Here is a 17864-nt window from a genome sequence, read left to right as displayed (position 1 = left end):
CACCCCTGACCTAGAACATTGTCTTTTAAGCCTTTTTCATCCTGTACCAACAACCAGTTAGCTGAAGAAGGGTGATGACTAGCTATGAAGTGAGAGATATTCCCTCTTCTCCCCACTCCACCATCAAGGGTTAAAGCCTAACTTGAGCTTGGCCACACCCAGCCGTGGGCTGGTGGTTAGAGCTGAGTTGGCATGTAAGATCATGAGCCCAAATTATGCTGTCCCACTGCCAGGGTCTTTAGCCCTGAGCCTCTGAGGGGCTAGGAGGTTGGATCTCCCTCCTCAAGCACTCAGCTGGAAGAAGAAAACTCTGTGCTCAAGTCCTTGATCCTCCAAGTCAAGGAGTAAGTCCCTTAAATCAATCTGAGCCCCAGTTTCCACAACTACAAAATGGAAAGAAGGAATACCAGCCCCTCCCTGCCTCACAGGGCTACCACAAAGATAAGTGAGATAACATCTGTTGGAGCTTTGAGCTTGTGAGAAGAAAGGGGCTAGATAAATAATAAAAGGTATCATTATAACTGGTTACCCCAACATGGCAGTCAAATACAGAGAGGAAAGGAAGGTGGGGGAGGACGAGATGAGGAGGGAGGTTCCAAAAAGTCCATTTGGGCAGTATAGTGGACTGCTCATAGAGTCAGAAAGACCCAGGTTCAAATCCAGCCTCAGGTACTTACTAGCTGTGTGACCCTGGCTCATTTTCTTCAACTCAAGTGGGAATAATAAAAGCACTTATCCCTCCCCTCCTGGTGTTGTGAGGTTCAAATCAAATAAGATAAAATTTGCAGAAGTGCTTAGTGTGGCACATAGTTGGCACTACATAAATGCTTATTCTCTATCCTTCTTTCCCCAGGTCCTATTTAAAGGGGGTGAAAAGACTGACCACATCCTCAAACTGGACATCAACAGAGCATATGGCTTCTGCCTCAGCCTCTACAAAGGGCCACTTCCTGTAATGACCCAGCAGAAGAGATCAGCCTTAAACTTCACAGGAGAAGGTTCCCCAAGCTCCTGTGGTGAGCCCTCTCTCTGCCCCTGGCACCAGCAAGGAAAGAAGGAGCGTCCCTTTGTTGTTACTTACCAGGGTCTCAGAGGGAGTCTCATCCGGTGAAGTGGAAGACTGCCTAAAGCCATTTGGCTCCTCCAAAAGCACCTGTCCAAAGAAAAAAAAAGGAAGTCAGTCAGCTGGTACAGTCCCTGACACAAAGTAGCATTTCCAGAAACATCAGAGCCCTCTGAGTCTTTCCACAAGTGAGGGGTGGGGGTGGGGGGTTGGCATTGTTGGAGACAAAGCAGGATGACCTAATTACTTACTGATATGTTCAGAAAAACAAGTAGCAAAAACCTTCCCAGCTCGGAAACTATGAATTGGCCCCAATCCCTGAAGCTCACCGAATACAAGCATCTGCTCATAGACAACACTGACTTTCCTCTGCCCCCAGAATTTCCACAAAGTCTGGCACACACCGAGACAAGAGAATGTTGAAAAGCAGCATTTACAGCCTTCTAACCCACTGCCTGCTATCTCCTCCATACGGCTTTGGGAGCTTCTAAACAAGGGGCAACGACATTGATTTACAAGTTAACAGTTCTGAAAGGGAACTGCTGGTGAATTCTCGGTGGCAGCCAAGTTTCAGGCCCAGGTTTAGGTTCTTCCTACCTTCCTGCAAAGCACCAGACTACCTGCTATCCCTCAGCAGCCAGGTGTGTGCTCTACACAACATGAAATCAGGAGAACATGGTATATTTATATCAGATTATAGACATATCCATGCAACGTACATAAACATACCCCTACCCATACACACACATTCCTATTTGGACTGGATGTGCATTATATATTTAATTCAACAACAAACATGTATTAAGCACGTGTTAGAAAAACTGACATAGTCCTTGCCCTCAAAGAGTGAACATTCTACAACCTCACTCATTCATACACACACACACACACACCTGCACATATATTCTACAATCTGTATGATATCTACTATGTTACATGTGTGCATATATAGTCTATAGTTTGTATCATAAATATATATACACCCTCTACATATGTGCATGTTTACATATATTCTTCAATCTATATAATATACAACACATGTTTGCATATAATCTACAATCTGTATCCTACATGTTTATGTGTTCTACAATCTATACCACATATAAAACATGTGTGTTCACATACATATTCGCAGACATGCACATATATGTAATGTCCACACTAAGCGAATTATTTTGGCATTATCTGCTTTTTTCTGGATGGTTTGATGATCTGTTCAATATCTCCCATCTGTTAGTAAAGAAGAGACTCATCAGAAGCACTAGGCTGAGAATCAGAGGAGCTGGCTGGCTGTTGTACATTAGCTAAGTCCTTCTCCTTCTCCAGGCTATGAAATTAGGGGGCTGAACTACAGAGAATCTCCAAGATTCCCTTCAGGCTCTGAAAGTTCATGATTTTAATTGGTTTCCCTGATGACTAGACCACCCAGCTAGAACGGACCCCCAAAGAGGGCTAAATAGATTTAGGACCCAAGGTGTTTCAACAGCTGAGAGTGAGGTGTGGTAGACAGAAGCATCTCAGATATGTGCTAGCTTGTGACTTCTCTTCAGTTTCCTCACCTGTCAAATGAGGCATAAAATAATAGCACCTACCTCCTGGGATTGTTGTGAGGATCAAATAAAATAATAATTTTAAAGTGCTTAGTACAATTCCTGGCACCTACTAGGTGTTACGTACATTATCATCATTATCATCATGGGAGATATGAGCTTGAACTCAACTTCTAACAGTTCCTAGTTGGGTGGCCAACAGACAAGTCACACTTAATCTTGAGCTTAGATGGGGATAGTAACACCTGTTTCTATCAACCACTTCCAGGGTTGCTGTGGGAATCTGAAGAGATCATCTGCAGAGGATACTCTATAAACTTTAAGGGCACATACAAGTGTCAGCTTTTCTTACAAATAGAAACCAGACTCCGATTAAGAGGATGGAAGGCTAGATAGTGGAGGAAAGACTTCTCCTCCTGGGGACAGTTCTCTCTGAGTGAATGAATAAAATAGCTCTGTAACTATATCAGCAGTGTTGCATTATTTACATATTCACTACATGAGAATCTGAATTTGGAAAACAGATAGGTTAAGGAGAGTCTCTACTCTGTGAAAAAAATCCATCACTTTACAGCAATTATAGGGTTTCTTTAAATAGCAAACTTCCCTAGTGAATCTGAACATTATGCAATTTACAAAAATTAAACTTTTACATAATGTTTTAGGAACTAGTACATCATATAATGAGATACACCTAGCTATGTGTATGTACCTGAATGCAGAATGAGACAAAGTGTGGGTGTGGGTATGTGTGTGTGTGCGCACGCACACACACGGGGGGAGGTGTGTATACATTTGTCTTGGCTCCCTAGATTGTAAGTTCCCTGAAGGCAAGATTGCCTACATTCTCATCTCCCCTCTAGAAGATGACCCACAAATGCTACCTGACAGACAACCCCATCTTTCCACTGAGAACCTAACTGCCAGGAGTAAAATAGGAGACATTTTCCATTAGTTACCTGCATCTCCTGTTGCTGAAGAAAGTCCCTTGAGTCTCTCTCAAGTTTGTTGCTTATATCCTCCCGAAGCTTCTGCAAACAGCTCCTAGCCTGGTGGGGAAGGCAAGCGATTTTTAACTGGGGGAAGTAGGAAGGCTGGGGGAGGGAGAGAATGAAACACTCAAGTTTGTCCATTTATGGGGTCCTCATTCCCAATCCAGGAGGGACAAATGTTTTGATTAGGTATTTTGGAGTACCTGGAATATACCAAATTCCCAATACCTCTTCTGACTCACTAAAAGCCAGTTCTTGACTCTCTACTCTGACGAGTAGGGAAACTATGCTGTAGGGAATCCCAAACATAATAATCAAAATAATATAATCCCCCAAAAAATCACCCTGGATTAGTTTTAGTAGATTTACCATGAGTTGTCATTAAAATAGATTTGCATTCCCTGGAAACTGACTGATAATGGGCCAGGGATTGAAAAAACATGACAGGGTAAAGAGGAAATCAACAATCCGTTATCTAAAATGCACAAAAGCTAGCTAATCAAATTAACCAGTAAGAATTTATCAAGGGCCTACTCTGGGTTAGGTACCACACTAAGCGCTGAAGATAGAGGGATAAAAATGAAGCAGTTCTCATTCACATTTTTGTTTTTCAGTCATGTCTAACACTTCATGATGCCATTTGGAGTTTTTCTGGCAAAGATACTGGAGTAGTTTGCCATTTCCTTCTCCAGCTCATGTGGCAGATAAGGAAGCTGAGGCAAACAGGGTTAAGTGACTTTCCCTGAGTTACACAGCTCAGCAAGTATTTGAGGTAGGATTTGAATTCAGCAAGATGAGTCTTCCTGACTCCAGCCTCAGAGCTCGCTCTACAAACTTTGCCACCTAGCTGTCCCCTCTCCATACATGGATAATGCAAAATGACATTCTAAATTAAATTCTCAAGTTCCAGTGATGCCTTTCACCTAACCTCATTCCAGTTCCTCTCAGAAAACAGCCTAGGTCTTAATTCATGCCTTTTAATGAATGAATTTTAGAAGGAACAGAAAGATAGTTCAAACCAACAGCCTGATAATATGCCTGGTATAATCTTGAACACAGACTGAATACAAACACCTGCTGATTAATTTGACTTCTGCAGGGCAATGGTGACAGGCATGGCTTTTACTTGATTGGGGAGAGAGTATCAGCTCACAAATTTGGGATCTTCGGGGAGTGGAAGGAAGAAAAAAGTTCATGTGCACCCAAGAAAGAAGGGAATCAAGCAGCTAAGTACTAAAAACTCTCAATATCACAAATAGTGAACTTGACAGGCTCATGCAAGTTTGAAAGACTTGGTCTAGGAAAAGGAAAGAGACAAAAAACATACAAGCCAAGCAGAGACAGTGGGAGGTTGAGCTTGGCCGCCGAGTCCTGATTCCACTCATATTCTAAATCTGGTTTGTTCGTTCATTCATTCATTCATTCACTCTATAAACATCTATTAAGTGCCTACTTAATGTGAGACCTGTGCTAGTTACAGTGGGAAGTATAAAGAAATATAAGAGAGACTCTCCTCTTAAGGACGAGTTTAGTAGAAGTTTAATGGAAAACAATTCCTTCCCTCCGCAATGAAAAAGAAAAGGCAGCCTACCTCTTGAATGTACTGAACCTCACTTTTCAGCTGGTCAATATTCTTCTCATGGATGACTTTGTCACCAGCTTTCCCCTTCAAGTAAACCTATATTTGGGGAAAGAAACCATTCTGATTAAAAAGAATCACAGTCAAATCAGACCCACCAACTGCCACTACCTCAGTGCCTACTGTTTTTCCATAAATTTTTAAGATTTGGAGGGAACTTGGAAAGGTCATCTACAACATTTCCCTGCTTCAGTCAGGCACTGCACCTAAGTCATGCCAGGCAGGTCACCCTTGTCTTGGAGATCTCCAGAGAAGGTGGCCATTTGTTCCAGCATCTCTGATCCTGGAAGTTCTTCCCACCCATGCAAGATTGCTTTTTGCAACATCAGCCTCTTTGCCATTTTTCTGACCTTCAGTGAAAAGTGGGGAGAAAAGGGAGGGTGATAGGAAAATGAGACAGCATTTACCTTGATGATTTCCTCATGCCCATCATTAGACTCTACCAGCTCTGATGCCAGGGAACGACTAACTGATCTGCTAGACACCATTGTGTAAGACTTCCCAGCTGCCTAAAGGGAGAGAAGGGGAGAGGTTCAAATAAAACATAACCAAAGCAAGTTAACTAGCACAGGATGGATGGTTCTCCACACAATATTAATGTAGAAAATCTGTTCCTCAAAAATGTCTAAAATATTCTTTCCACTTTCTCCACCAAAGAAACTTAACATCAAGTCAATTTTAGAATGTCAGCAAGAAATCAAAGTCATTTCACTGAAGAAATTCAAGCCCAACATCCTTCCCACTAGATCAGGTTCTAATAAGCCAAGGATCAGCAAAGATAAAGGGCACAAAGGATCGGACGTGACTGAAATGACACTTGTTGGGAAAAACATCAGCAAAGACACTTGTTGGGAAAAATTAATAGAAACCCCAGATTCAGATTTTCCTTTGGTAGGCTTCCCCACTTCAAAAATATGGCTTTCCTGAGGACTGGCTAGAAGTGTTTGAAAAGTAATCCTGAGCCCTGAATAGCAGATGTGTTTCCATGCAGCCACAGAGGGACAGAGAGAAAGGAAACAGCATCAGGAAAGAAGGAGATTGTGACATGATAAGGAAGGAATCTGGCTGCCAGAACCCCAGATAGCCTCTGCCTTCATATATATGCCCAAGAAGATCACCTGATGGATCATTCCAAAGAGTGAATTTGAGAATGGTCACTTTGTCTTAATGGAAGAGATTCGGTACCACATGGCTCCAAGGTAGCCCTGGCTTCTTTGAGAGAGGTCTCTATATTCATCTCCATGACCTGACAGGCATTTCAAGGAAAGAAAGTGTTCTGGCACTCTCACTTGCCCATTCTGGATTGAGCCTCCCATCCCTGACAGAAGTTCTAAAAATGATACTGAGTATAAACATTAAGAATATTTCTAAATTAAAATAATAGTGGGCACTTGAATGTGATACCTTATATCCATCATTTGCCACACAAAAATCACCCTCCAAAAAAAGAAAACTTTTAAAGAAACCTGAGAAGAGTATCACGAACTGATAAAGAATGAAGTAAGAAAAATCAGAAGAACAATTTACATGGTAACAATGTCATTGTAAAGAAAAACAACTCTGGATGACTGAAGAACTCTGATTAGCTCAGTGACCAACAGTAACCAACCATGACTTCAGAGGATCAATGACGGATGAAGCATGTTGCCCAACTCCTGACAAAACAGTGACTGACTCGAGGTGCAGAACGAGACATGCATTTTTGGACATGACAAATGTATGGGTTATGTATCTATTGGCTACAAGAATTTTTTTCATTACTTATTGTGGGGAAGGGCTTAGTGGAAAGAAGGGATCAAGCCATAGTGCTGGTTCCCCCAAAAAGAAAAGAATGAAAAGAGGGTCATTGAAACATATTTTTAAAGGAGGAAGGTCAGAAGAAAATACAGATAAGCAGGACAATTTTGAAAGTAGCATGCTGAATTTAGCATATACTTTAAAATGTAAGCTGTATATAATAGAGTTTCACAGTTTTACATATAATCTTTTTTTCTATTCTACTTTGCACATGGAAATGGTCTCTCTTTTGGGAGAGAGGAGCATTCATTAAATTCGCAAAAAGAAATTATCCAAATAATAATGAGCTTAGCCAAAAAAAAAAAAATCGAGTGATTTCTTTAGGAATCAGCTTCTCTCCAAACTAGCATTTTTTATGCAAATACAGAAAAATTTAAAAAGCTACATCAGCAAAATCTTGAGTTAGAAAATAACCTAACAATGGAATGACTGGTAGGAGGATAGCGTTGGAAGGACTAATGGTAGAGTGTGGTGACAGAAAAGAACAACATGGTATGGTGAAAATAGCAAAATACTGGCAATCAAAAGACTCAGTTTCCTCCTTGTTCCCACGACAAAACTGAAACCTTGGTCAAATCCCCGATTGTCTTTTGAATGCAGGAGATGGGGGCTTCCTCCTCAAAGGAGGGTGGGCTCCCCAAAAAGGCAAAGGACCAATCATGAGGAAGGTTAAGAGAGAGGCTTCTTGGTTAGGTCCCTGTAGGCTTCTAAGGTCCTGCCCAACTTTCCGACTGTTCTGTGGTTTTACCAGCAATATCCAATGTTCAACCATGACTTCCAGTTCATAAACCCAGTTATGAAAAGATGACAAGGAAACAATTTCAAAGTAGCTAAACTTGTTGCCAACTCTTTCTCCCCCACGGATACAAACATGTTGTCGGATCCAAATTCATCTTTTCTTCCCTGAAGGTAGCTAGGGAATGCTGGGGCATCCCCAGTCAGTAGGAAAAAAACAAAGGTAGTATCTCTGCCAGCCACTATGGCCAAGTCCAATTTTTTGTCCACAACCACCTCCTCTGGATTAGAAAAGCATGGAAAATCTGTGGTAGGAGGGGCCTTGTGGGGTCACTACATTCATTCCATTGATTCTGGTCAGAACACAACACCTAAAACCACCCAGAAGGATGAGAATTGCCTGGGTTTCCAAATATTCCCCAACTTCTCTCCACTGACTTTCTTTTTTATTGTTGGTATTTTCTCATTTAAACGGGGAAGGAGGACCAGAAAAGATAAGATCCTATGAAGTTTCTCTTTCAATATGACCAACTGCTGCTTTGCCCCTAAAGTCCAGTCTAACTTTCCCTCCCCTCCACCCCATTACTCAGGACTTAACACAAGTCTCAAATTACATCCTAAAATCTATTCATTTGTTCTCAAGAGGTATCCACTCCCTCCTCATTCATTATTAACCTTAACTTAGAAGTTGAAACAAAGTTCTCTATTCCCTCTTTGTCTTGATTAATCTTTCATGGCTGGTAAATAAACCCATTTTGCTGGTGTCACCAAAGGGGTTGCTAAGGGAGATAGGAGGGAGGCATTTCGGAACAACCCACAAGAGTTTTCCACCTGCCATACCAGATCCCACTAGCAGGTGCAATGGGGATTGGACAGAGGCCACTGCCATGACATCCAGATGCACTCTGAGGGCCAGACGGGAGAATCCAAGAGCCTTCGGTTTCCCTGTGGCCCCTCCTTATTCCTCAGTAACTCTACCAGAAGCCCAGAGAGGGACTCAACCTCTTTGGTTTGCTTTATAATATCAAGAGGATTTGCAGCTAAAGGAGACTTTGGAAAGGACTTAATCCAATCCCTTCATTTTACCGATGAGGGAACTGGGAGGACATCTATGGGGGGTTGGGGCTGGTGGGAGGTCACTGATCCATTCAAGATTGTAGAACCCCAGGTCTTCTGAATTCAAATTTAGTTCTCTTTTCATCATACCATGCTACCTACAAGCAGATATAAGGAGAGTTTAGGGGGATACAGGCATTGAAACTTGGGGCACCTAGGTGGTACAGTGGATAAAGAGCTGGCCCTGGAGTCAGGAAGACCCAAATTCAAATCTGGCTTCAGACACTTACTAGCTGTGTGACCACGGGCAAGTCATTTAACCCTGTTTGCCCCAGTTTCCTCATCTGTAAAATGAGCTGGAGAAGGAAATGTCATCCACTCTAAACAAGTGGTCAATTATTCCAATTTCATAGAGTGGGAAGAGCCAACCACAAAAGCAGCTGGGGAGGCTGAAAGGATCTGATGGGACAGCTGAATCCTGGGAGCATGATCTTGCAGCTTATAGACAGCTCCATCCCTAGCCCTGAGTTTTTCCTTCAAAACAAGCATTTCCTTATTATACCCTACAAACCTCTGTTCCCACACATTTCTGAACTTGTTAGCTTTCAAGCTTGGAGAAGAGGAACCTAGGATTAATAAATCCAGGCTTGGAATGCCCTTGCCTGTAGAAATTAGATTTTTCAGTTGTGAGAACCCCAAAAGGGATTGTGAAGAGTAACACATGACTGAAATGACTAAACGATGACAAGAGGCATTGAAACAAATGGCTCAAGATCAGAGATAATCCAGAGAGCACTATATTCTATTAATAAACTATGTCCCAACTCTCCTCCCTAATCCCACCCCACCAAACAACTCACTTCAACACAAAAGTTCCCCAACTCTGCAATAATCCCTGGAATGTTTTATTACATGCATATTCTCAAGCAGATGGTGTATGACCCTAATACAGAGAGCATCCCAACCTGGAGTTTTAGGGACAACTGCCCATTCGCTATAAGGACCAAGGCAAGAGAGGAAGTATCTTTTTGAGGGGAAAATCCACAGGGACTAATCAGGAGGCAGGCAGCCCTATAAACATTCTTGGGGAGAAGCACAGCCACCCTCAAATTACAGACAGCCTCTTGGCTCTGTTCAAACAAATCTCCAACCTATGACTCAGTCCCCAAAGACTGGAGAAGAGGGGAGAGGGTAAACACATAGCTAAGAGGTTAGGGATTCTGACACTAGAGAGAAGAAATAAACAATGAGGCCCCAGGGGGTTCTCACAACCAAAAACTCTTATCTGTACAGGCAGTGGGACATTAAACCAGGATTTATGATTCCTGGGTTCCTCTTCTCCCAGCTTGAAAGTTAACAGGTACAGAAATGTGCGGGAACAAAGAAGCTTGTAGGATGTAATAAAAAATGCTTGTTTTGAAGGAAAAAACTCAGGGCTAGGGATGTAAATGTCCCTAAACTAGAAGATCATGCTCCTGGGATTCAGCTGTCCCATCAGATTCCTCCAGTTTCGCTTGCTGCTTCTGTAGTTGGCTCAGTTTTTCCCACTCTAAGAAATGGGGATAATCAACCACTTCTTTAGCTCCTGTTCCCAGGGATTATAGCATAATGATAGCTCCATAAAGTTAGGGAAGAAAGGCAGAAGGGATTATTAGGGGACCGGAAACCCTTGAGGCCCAGGCTCTCTCACTCCTACTCACCTACAGGAGACTGTCCACCTTTGTCCCCATTCTGGGCTTACTTTGTTTAGCCTCATCACACAAAGAACCTTTATCCTTTGTTTCTCACAACTACATACCCAGAAAAGTCAGTGACACCAATGCTGGCTTTTCTGATGCTCACATCTCTTGCATCTGACCCCCTTTTTCTCTACCCACACAGTGACCACCCTGGGTTGAGACCCTCATCATTTCTTGCCTGGATTACTGGAACAGATTCCAAATTGATATCCCTGCCTCAAGTCTTCCCCCACTTCAGTGTATCCTCTAGACTGAAGCCCTAACTGATATCTGACCATGGCATGTCACTTTTCTACTCCATAAACTCCACTTGTTCCCTATTACATCTGGGATAAAACAGAAACAAACTCCTCTGTTCAGCTTTTAAAGGCCTTCATCACTTTGCCCCAGTATATCTTCCTCCACCTGCCCCTACCTCACTGGATATTCATCCCCCTCCTGCACCCTTCAAACTAGCTTCTCTATTCCTCATTCATGAAAGGTCATCTCTTGTTTCTGTGGTTCTGCACCAACTGTTTCCCCACCCCAATTCCTGGAATGCATTCCCCCTCACTTGAACCTCTCTTCTTTTAATACTCAGCTCGAGTACCACTTCTATTCAAAGTAATTAACACAGTACCAGGCACATTAACAGACACTTAATAAATGCTTATTGATGGACCGGTTTTCCTTTAGCCAACCTCAGATCTTCCTAGAGGCAAATATAGGACTGGATTACCTGGGTGGGCTCAGCCCAAGTAATGAGAAACTGGTGAAAGAGGTAGAGGGAAATGGGAAAAGAAGATTGTAGGGACACAAGTGAGCTCCTCTCATTCTCTAGAGACATCTGTACAGGAGATAGTTGGGAACACAGAAACAGGAAGAAAAAAGGAACTGCTTGTAGAGAGTTCCAACTAAAATTTAATGTTGATGCATGATTTCTAAATTTGTGAATACATTCTGAAGGAGGCTACCTGTGTCCCACATTCCAAGCCAAAGGGAGCCCATGGCATTGTGTTAAACTTTTGTCTGTCAAAATGCTTTTCCCAGCAATAGCTGGGAGATTGTCCAAGAGATGTTTCACGTCATTCTAGCTAAGAGTGGGAAATTGGTTATTTTCCTCTGCTCTTCTCCACCATGTCAGGAATGACACTGCCGTCTTCTCTTTCTTCAAAGAACCAGGAAATCCTGGAAGACCACTACTCCCATTCATTTCTCCACGATCCCATATCTATTATCTTCTCTCCCCACTCCCCAAAACCAACCAGAATCAAATCTTAGCTATGGACTCCTTCATTCCACCCCAGGAAACTATGCTGTTTCATAAGGGACTCTAGTGCCATGACCCAGAGAAGCATGTACTACACAATTATAAGCAGTACATGTGTCTGGAACCGAAACTATTGGGGTGCACACCCCACCTCCACCCGGAGGAAATACCTAGGGAATTATGCAATCCTCCCTTCTCTGGTCCTCCTCATTATTATTTCTGCTAATAATAATCAATCACAAAAACATAATTTTATCCACCTGTGCAATAATTTTCTGAACATTAATTATAAAAGAACAATACAACCTGTCCTCAGACTGGTTCTATCTGAACTCCGTGTAATACAAGAAGAGGTCTGAAAACAATAACAACATTCACAGCTGACACAAAGGGCTTTGATGTTTAGAAAGCCCCTCACAAACATTATCTCACGTCATCTTTATGCTATCTACTTTTTACAGATAAGGAAACTGAGGCTCAGAGAGATTTAAGTGATTTGCTCAGGGTCACAAAGTTAGTACCTGAGGCAGAATTTGAACCCAGGTCTTTCTAATTCCAAGGCTTGAACTCTACCATACACTCTTCTCACCTCTCTGCAGAACCTAGGCCTAATTAGCTCCAAATCCAGACAAATTTAGCAAGGTCAATTATGGTATTTATGAAACTGGAAATGTAGTGTCAAGTCTCATGTATGTTACTCTCTGCTTATGGGACTTTCAGATCCTTCATCTGCCAGATTAGAGGGTTAGAGTAGGCAATTTCTACATTAAATCTCCTTCCAGTTCTAACAATCTATGCATTCTACGCTATCAAAATGGCAGGAAGGAACAGACTATGGGGAGGAGTTGGTAGAGCCAGAGGCATGGGTAGTATAGACAGTCATTTGTTAAGAAGCAATGGACTCATCCCCCAAATATCTCCTCCATCTACCCATCATTAAATTCCACAAATATGGGACATCCATGCCTTTGGGTTAAGCATCATCTCCCACCTGACTCCTTTAAACGTGAAAATGTACTTCAGAAGATACATCATTAACCCTGTAACTCATATTAGTATATCAGATTTCTTTTCTGGTTGAGCAGAAGAACAAATAAGTGGTCCCATAGGGTCAAAGGATTTGAAGCTAGAGAGGCCTCTGAACTTTTAACCTCTTCATTTTTACAGGTAAAGAAACTGAGACACAGAGAAAATCAATTTGCCAAAGGCCTCACAGGTAGATACGGAGCCCTATTTTGAACCCAGGTCCTGGGTTCCTTCTAGATGTATGGCTCTTTCCGTTATATCTTATGCTTGAGGCACAAGGTGAGAAGGTGTTGAAAAGAAAGAGGACAGAGAAAGTAGGCTCGTGGGTTTACCAAAACACAAAAATGTGTGTGGCCTCAGTTTTGCCTAGAGGGGCTAAGATGTCACAATTACAGAAATTCCTGGGTGTTTGTTTTTTTAAACCACAGTTTTGTATCCATTCTTGGTCCCTCTCAAACCTCTTCTTTCTTCCATCCACTTAAAGAAGGAGGAGGATGACAAAACCAGGAATGAGAAAAAGGTGCAGAATGTAATCAGAGCAATATAAAATTCCAAACACTTCATCTATAAGGCAGCTCAATTATCTGGGCATAGTTGATGTATAATAAATTTTAAATTCTTAAGTTCTCCCCTGTCTAGGGTGCTTCCATACTGCTGTGTACAAGGAATGAAAACTCCTTCTGATAATAGTCTAAGGCCAGGAGTTTTTAACCTGAGTCCATGAACTTAGGTTTGTTTTTTTTTTAATTTGATAACTATAATTCAATATAATTGGTTTGTTTTATAATCTTATGTATTTAAAAACATTATGTGAGGAGGGGCCGACTGGCTTCATCAGACTTGCCACAGAGGTCCCCCCAAAAAAGGTTAAGAAAAGGTTAAGCAGATAAGAAGTAGGAAGGTGAATCTTGGGGTGTGTGGGGGGAAGCTTGTTAAAATCAGAGAATCCATGCCAAAGATAAATATAGCCTGGCACACAGTAAGCATTTAACAAAGGCTTTTTGATTCATTTAAATACGAAACATTTAGGTTATCTGCTGTTTTGTGTCATCCCTACTTCTGTCCTCCTCCAATATAAAAAGGGGAAATCAGAAGAAGTTTTACCACTCACAAAAATCATGTCCACTTGAAAACTCTAAAGGACACCCTGGCTCTTGACTCCCTTCACGGATTCCATGTTTTGGTTCAGGCAGCTACACTGCCCACTCACAAAGGAATCCATCAATAAGTATTAACAGGGTTTTGGAGACCAGCCAGAGAGCCATAAGTCCCAGGTGCTTGACTAGGGCTGGGTCAGAAGGGAAAAATCCAGGACATCCTCTGGGGGGAGCCTGCTGTGGGTGCCTGATTTTCATCCTCACCCATCTCTTTCAAGGTCCAGGACGAGCTAGTAACCGGCCAGTTCATTCCTCCCTAATCTCAGTACAAGATAAACCTTTGACTCCATAGACTAAAAGTAGGAGGGAATTTCTACTTCCTGTGTTCAAAGGGATCTGGTTTCAGATTCTTTCAGAAAGGAGAAGAGGGTCTGAATTCCATTCTCCCCATTTTCTTATCCATTTTTCTGCTCTATCAGACAAGGAAAAACACATTAGAGACTGAAAGAACAGGGATACATTCTCAATAAAACCAATGCTTTGGCCTAATGACCTCAGGAGTGCCCTGCCATCTCTGAGACTGTTTCTTCATCCATACAGAGTATTGAATATCCCTTTCCCTGTCTATTTCTTGCCCCCCCACCATACATATACACACACACACACACATCTTCTCCCTGCCCCCATCAGGGACAGGAAACAAGAAATCGTAGGGCTAGGCCAGGGCAAAGAACAAAAGAGAATGAATGTTCTGTTGAGAATCCAGAAACTAGGATAGGATAAAGAAGAAAAGTAGCCACTGCCTAGAAGGAGGCATGGTCTGGGGGGTGCAGGACCAAGGCATCTATCTGCTTGAAAGAAACTCAATTTCCTTTGCTGGGGGGCAGGAGACAAGGGGAACGATGAGTGAATTCCAATGCCAATTATACGAAATTACCAGTGCACAAATATAATTTAAATGAATTAACATGTGAGTTGGAGAAAGGCTACCTCAAGGACAATGCATCAGGCAGCCACAAAAGAGGAGGAAAAAATCCAGGGAGAAGGGAGACACACCTCCTTACAAACATCCCCTATCCTGTTTCACTCTAAACCATAGCAGCTTGAAAATCTATGAAACCAGACACACCCACGCTGGGTAAAATTCCCTAGAGGAGCCAGAAAACACAGAACCACACAACTTACCCTCCACCTCCTCTCCCTGGGAAACTCTAGGAACAGCTGGGTAGTGGGGTCAAAGAAATATGCGGCACACTTGTATTGGGGTGGGGAAATCTCTAGGCCCTGTGTAGTAAAGGACCAGGGCCCATTTCTTGTCCTAGCTCCTCCTCCTCCACCCTGGCCTCCCACAGACTTGAAGATTAAAGTACAACTAAAAGACACTCAGGATCACACCAGAAGTAGGTTGGGGTCACAGCCTGTAGGATAGAGGACTGGTCCCATTAGAGGCTCTCCTGGGAGGTGGATTTCTCCACAGCAGAAAAAGACCATCTCTCAAAGAAAGACATGCCTCTCTAGGTGGTTTTCATTTGAATCTTGCTCCACAGGAGGAACCTGAATAAGGAGGGGGAAGGGCAAATCCAGTCTTTTTTTTTTTTTTTTTGGTCCAAAAAGTACCCTGCATCAATTTTTTAAGAGCTCAGCTGCATCTCTGATGCTACAGGTCACAAAGTGAAACCAGAAACTTCTGAATTCTTCCGAAATCAGAAACTGAGAGATAATTAGAAATAGAGTAAATAAAAAGCAGGTCCTCCCCAGATTCACATCCTGTCATATGAATTCATTATCACCATCCATCACATCATCACTCTTTTACATGGTACTTCTAGGTAGACTTAAGTCTTTGCCTCCTAACGAACCTGTGAGGTGGGGGATGCAGATACTATCCCAATCCCCATTTTACAAATTAGAAAAACCGAAGTTCCGGAAGAGTTCAGCTGATTCAGCCTTTTCTGATTTACCCTCAATGGTATGTCGGTCTGTCTTCTCCAACTACCTGGTATTGTAATTTCCTTGGGTGCGTGTGAGCCGCTCCTCCAGCAGAAGGTAAATTCTGGGAGGGCAGGGGCTATTTCCCCCTTTAAAATTAGCTAAAGCACCGAGCATAAGGCTTCATGAACGCAGGTTGAATTGAAATACGTCCTCCCTCCCTCTCTCAAGGTTCAACCGATGAGTGATCCAAGCAAGGTTCAAGGGCTAAAGTCGTCACCGCACCAGCAGTGTCACGGGGAGCCAAGGACGGGCCGTCGCCTCCCAAGGGCAGGTGGCCAATATCCCAGACCATGTCCGGGAGCTGTACCCGGCTGGGGGTGGGGGCGGAACGCGAAGAGGCCTGATACCTGCGGAAGATGGCACAGGACTGGGAGGAAACGCCTAAGACAACCGAGCGAAACTGGGGATGGGCCGGGAGAAAGGGGAGCAGGGCAGGGAATGAAGGGATGGGGGACGGGACTGCGCCCCAGCGGGCCGCTGCCCCTTCTTACCGCGCTCTCCCCCTCGGGGTGCAAGTCCACCAGAGCACACCAGTTGCCCGTCCCGTTCATGGTCTTCCGGCCCGGACCGCTCCGGAGCGGTTCCGAAAAGGCCAGCACGGCGCTCCGCAGCGGTCCAGATCCTACTGGGAAGGCGGGACGCCGGGACCGGCCCCCCTATATATAGGCGCATCGAGCCACGGGCAAGCCGGGGAAGCCACACCTCCTCTCAGTCTAGACTCAGCCAACTGGAAGAGGACAGAGGGGCGGGGGAAGCAGCTAGGGGCGGGACAGGGTATTAGTAGCCTGGCCACGCCCCCCTTGGCGGCAGTTTCTATTTGCATAAAGGGCGGGGTTATGGCGCCACACAGGAGTGACTTTCCAGGTCTCCAATGTTAATTTCAGTAAGTGTTACTTTATAACCAAAGTACCTGAGAGCTCGGGTAAATGTAGTCCTGGCCCGTCTCATAGAACAGCTGAGCAAACTGAGACCCAGAGAGGGGGAGTGGCCTATCTAAAGTCAGACAGGTAGTAAATAGATTCTAGGTCATCCGACTTTCAGGTCAACTTCTTTTTTTCTCTCCCTATCCCTTTCCTCTCCAACTGGCCTTCCTCAGCGTCTCCTTTCCCCTCCCCAAGCTACGAATTAGTTCCTAGCTGTTCCGGATGGATGGATGGAACCAAAGGGGGGGGGGGGGGGCTACCTCATGCCTAGAGGGGATGGGGGAAGTATTAGAACTCCACAGAGTTCTAATCGAGTCTGACAATGGAAAGGGAAGATGTTGGAGACTCATCTCTACTATTTGATTTCCTCATCACTAAAAGGCTTAAAAAAAAGTCCTTTCCAGTTCTAAACCCTACGATATTGTGAGCATAAGAGCTTTGTGGAGCTGGATGGTCCCTTTCTCTTCCCTCTGTAGTTATGCATGTCAGCGAGTCACCCTCACTAAAGCTGAGTATAGGCCTGCCTGTCAGGTGCCCTGGCTTGGCAAGAACCTGCCGGTGGATGCCAGCTGGTTCTGTTTTTGTCCAGGCAGGGTTTAGAATCAATTGCAGCTGCTCTCCTCCATAGGCGATACAGGTGGGCTGAACTGCCAAGAGTGATCTGTACTCCCAGGAACTAGACTGGCTTGCCCTCCCGGATCAAGTCTTGTAACTTGATCTCAGGGAGCCAGCCATCTTGCATGCTCCACACAATCATAGAATCTCCCAGTTGGAAACAATCTCACAAATTATCTAGTCCAAACTGGAGCAGACTAAGAATTCCCTCAACTAAATCATCAATAAATGGTCAATGCTCCACTTAAAGAGTTTCAATGATGATCACTAGCTATTTCAGTGCCAGCTTATTCCATTTTAGGGGAACTCAACTTTTGAGCTTTTTCCATATCTGCCTCTGCAACTTTGTGCATTGCTGGATTCAGCCCTCTGGGACCAAGCAGACTAAATC

General features: G+C 43.6%; 1 protein-coding gene across 2 annotated transcripts in view; it reads right to left on the bottom strand.

The window, feature by feature from the left end:
* Positions 1 to 16669, bottom strand: part of TUFT1 (tuftelin 1) — a 40207-nt gene extending 23538 nt beyond the window's left edge. For both annotated transcript variants that reach the window (XR_011974903.1, XM_072644836.1), the window contains exons 1-5: positions 16427 to 16669; positions 5652 to 5753; positions 5197 to 5283; positions 3573 to 3662; positions 1082 to 1153 (exon numbers count right to left, since the gene is read on the bottom strand). Coding sequence is in view for 1 of the 2 variants with exons in the window: in XM_072644836.1 (XP_072500937.1) it covers positions 1082 to 1153; positions 3573 to 3662; positions 5197 to 5283; positions 5652 to 5753; positions 16427 to 16486 (411 nt within the window). In the remaining variant the exon portion in view is untranslated. The remainder of the gene's footprint in view (positions 1 to 1081; positions 1154 to 3572; positions 3663 to 5196; positions 5284 to 5651; positions 5754 to 16426) is intronic.
* Between the last annotated feature and the right edge of the window lie 1195 nt (positions 16670 to 17864).

The sequence above is a fragment of the Notamacropus eugenii genome, chromosome 2, assembly GCF_028372415.1.
Source record: "Notamacropus eugenii isolate mMacEug1 chromosome 2, mMacEug1.pri_v2, whole genome shotgun sequence".
Classification (NCBI taxonomy): Eukaryota; Metazoa; Chordata; class Mammalia; order Diprotodontia; family Macropodidae; genus Notamacropus; species Notamacropus eugenii.
Note: the sequence above shows the minus strand (reverse complement) of the source record. Positions and strands in the feature narration are given on the sequence as shown.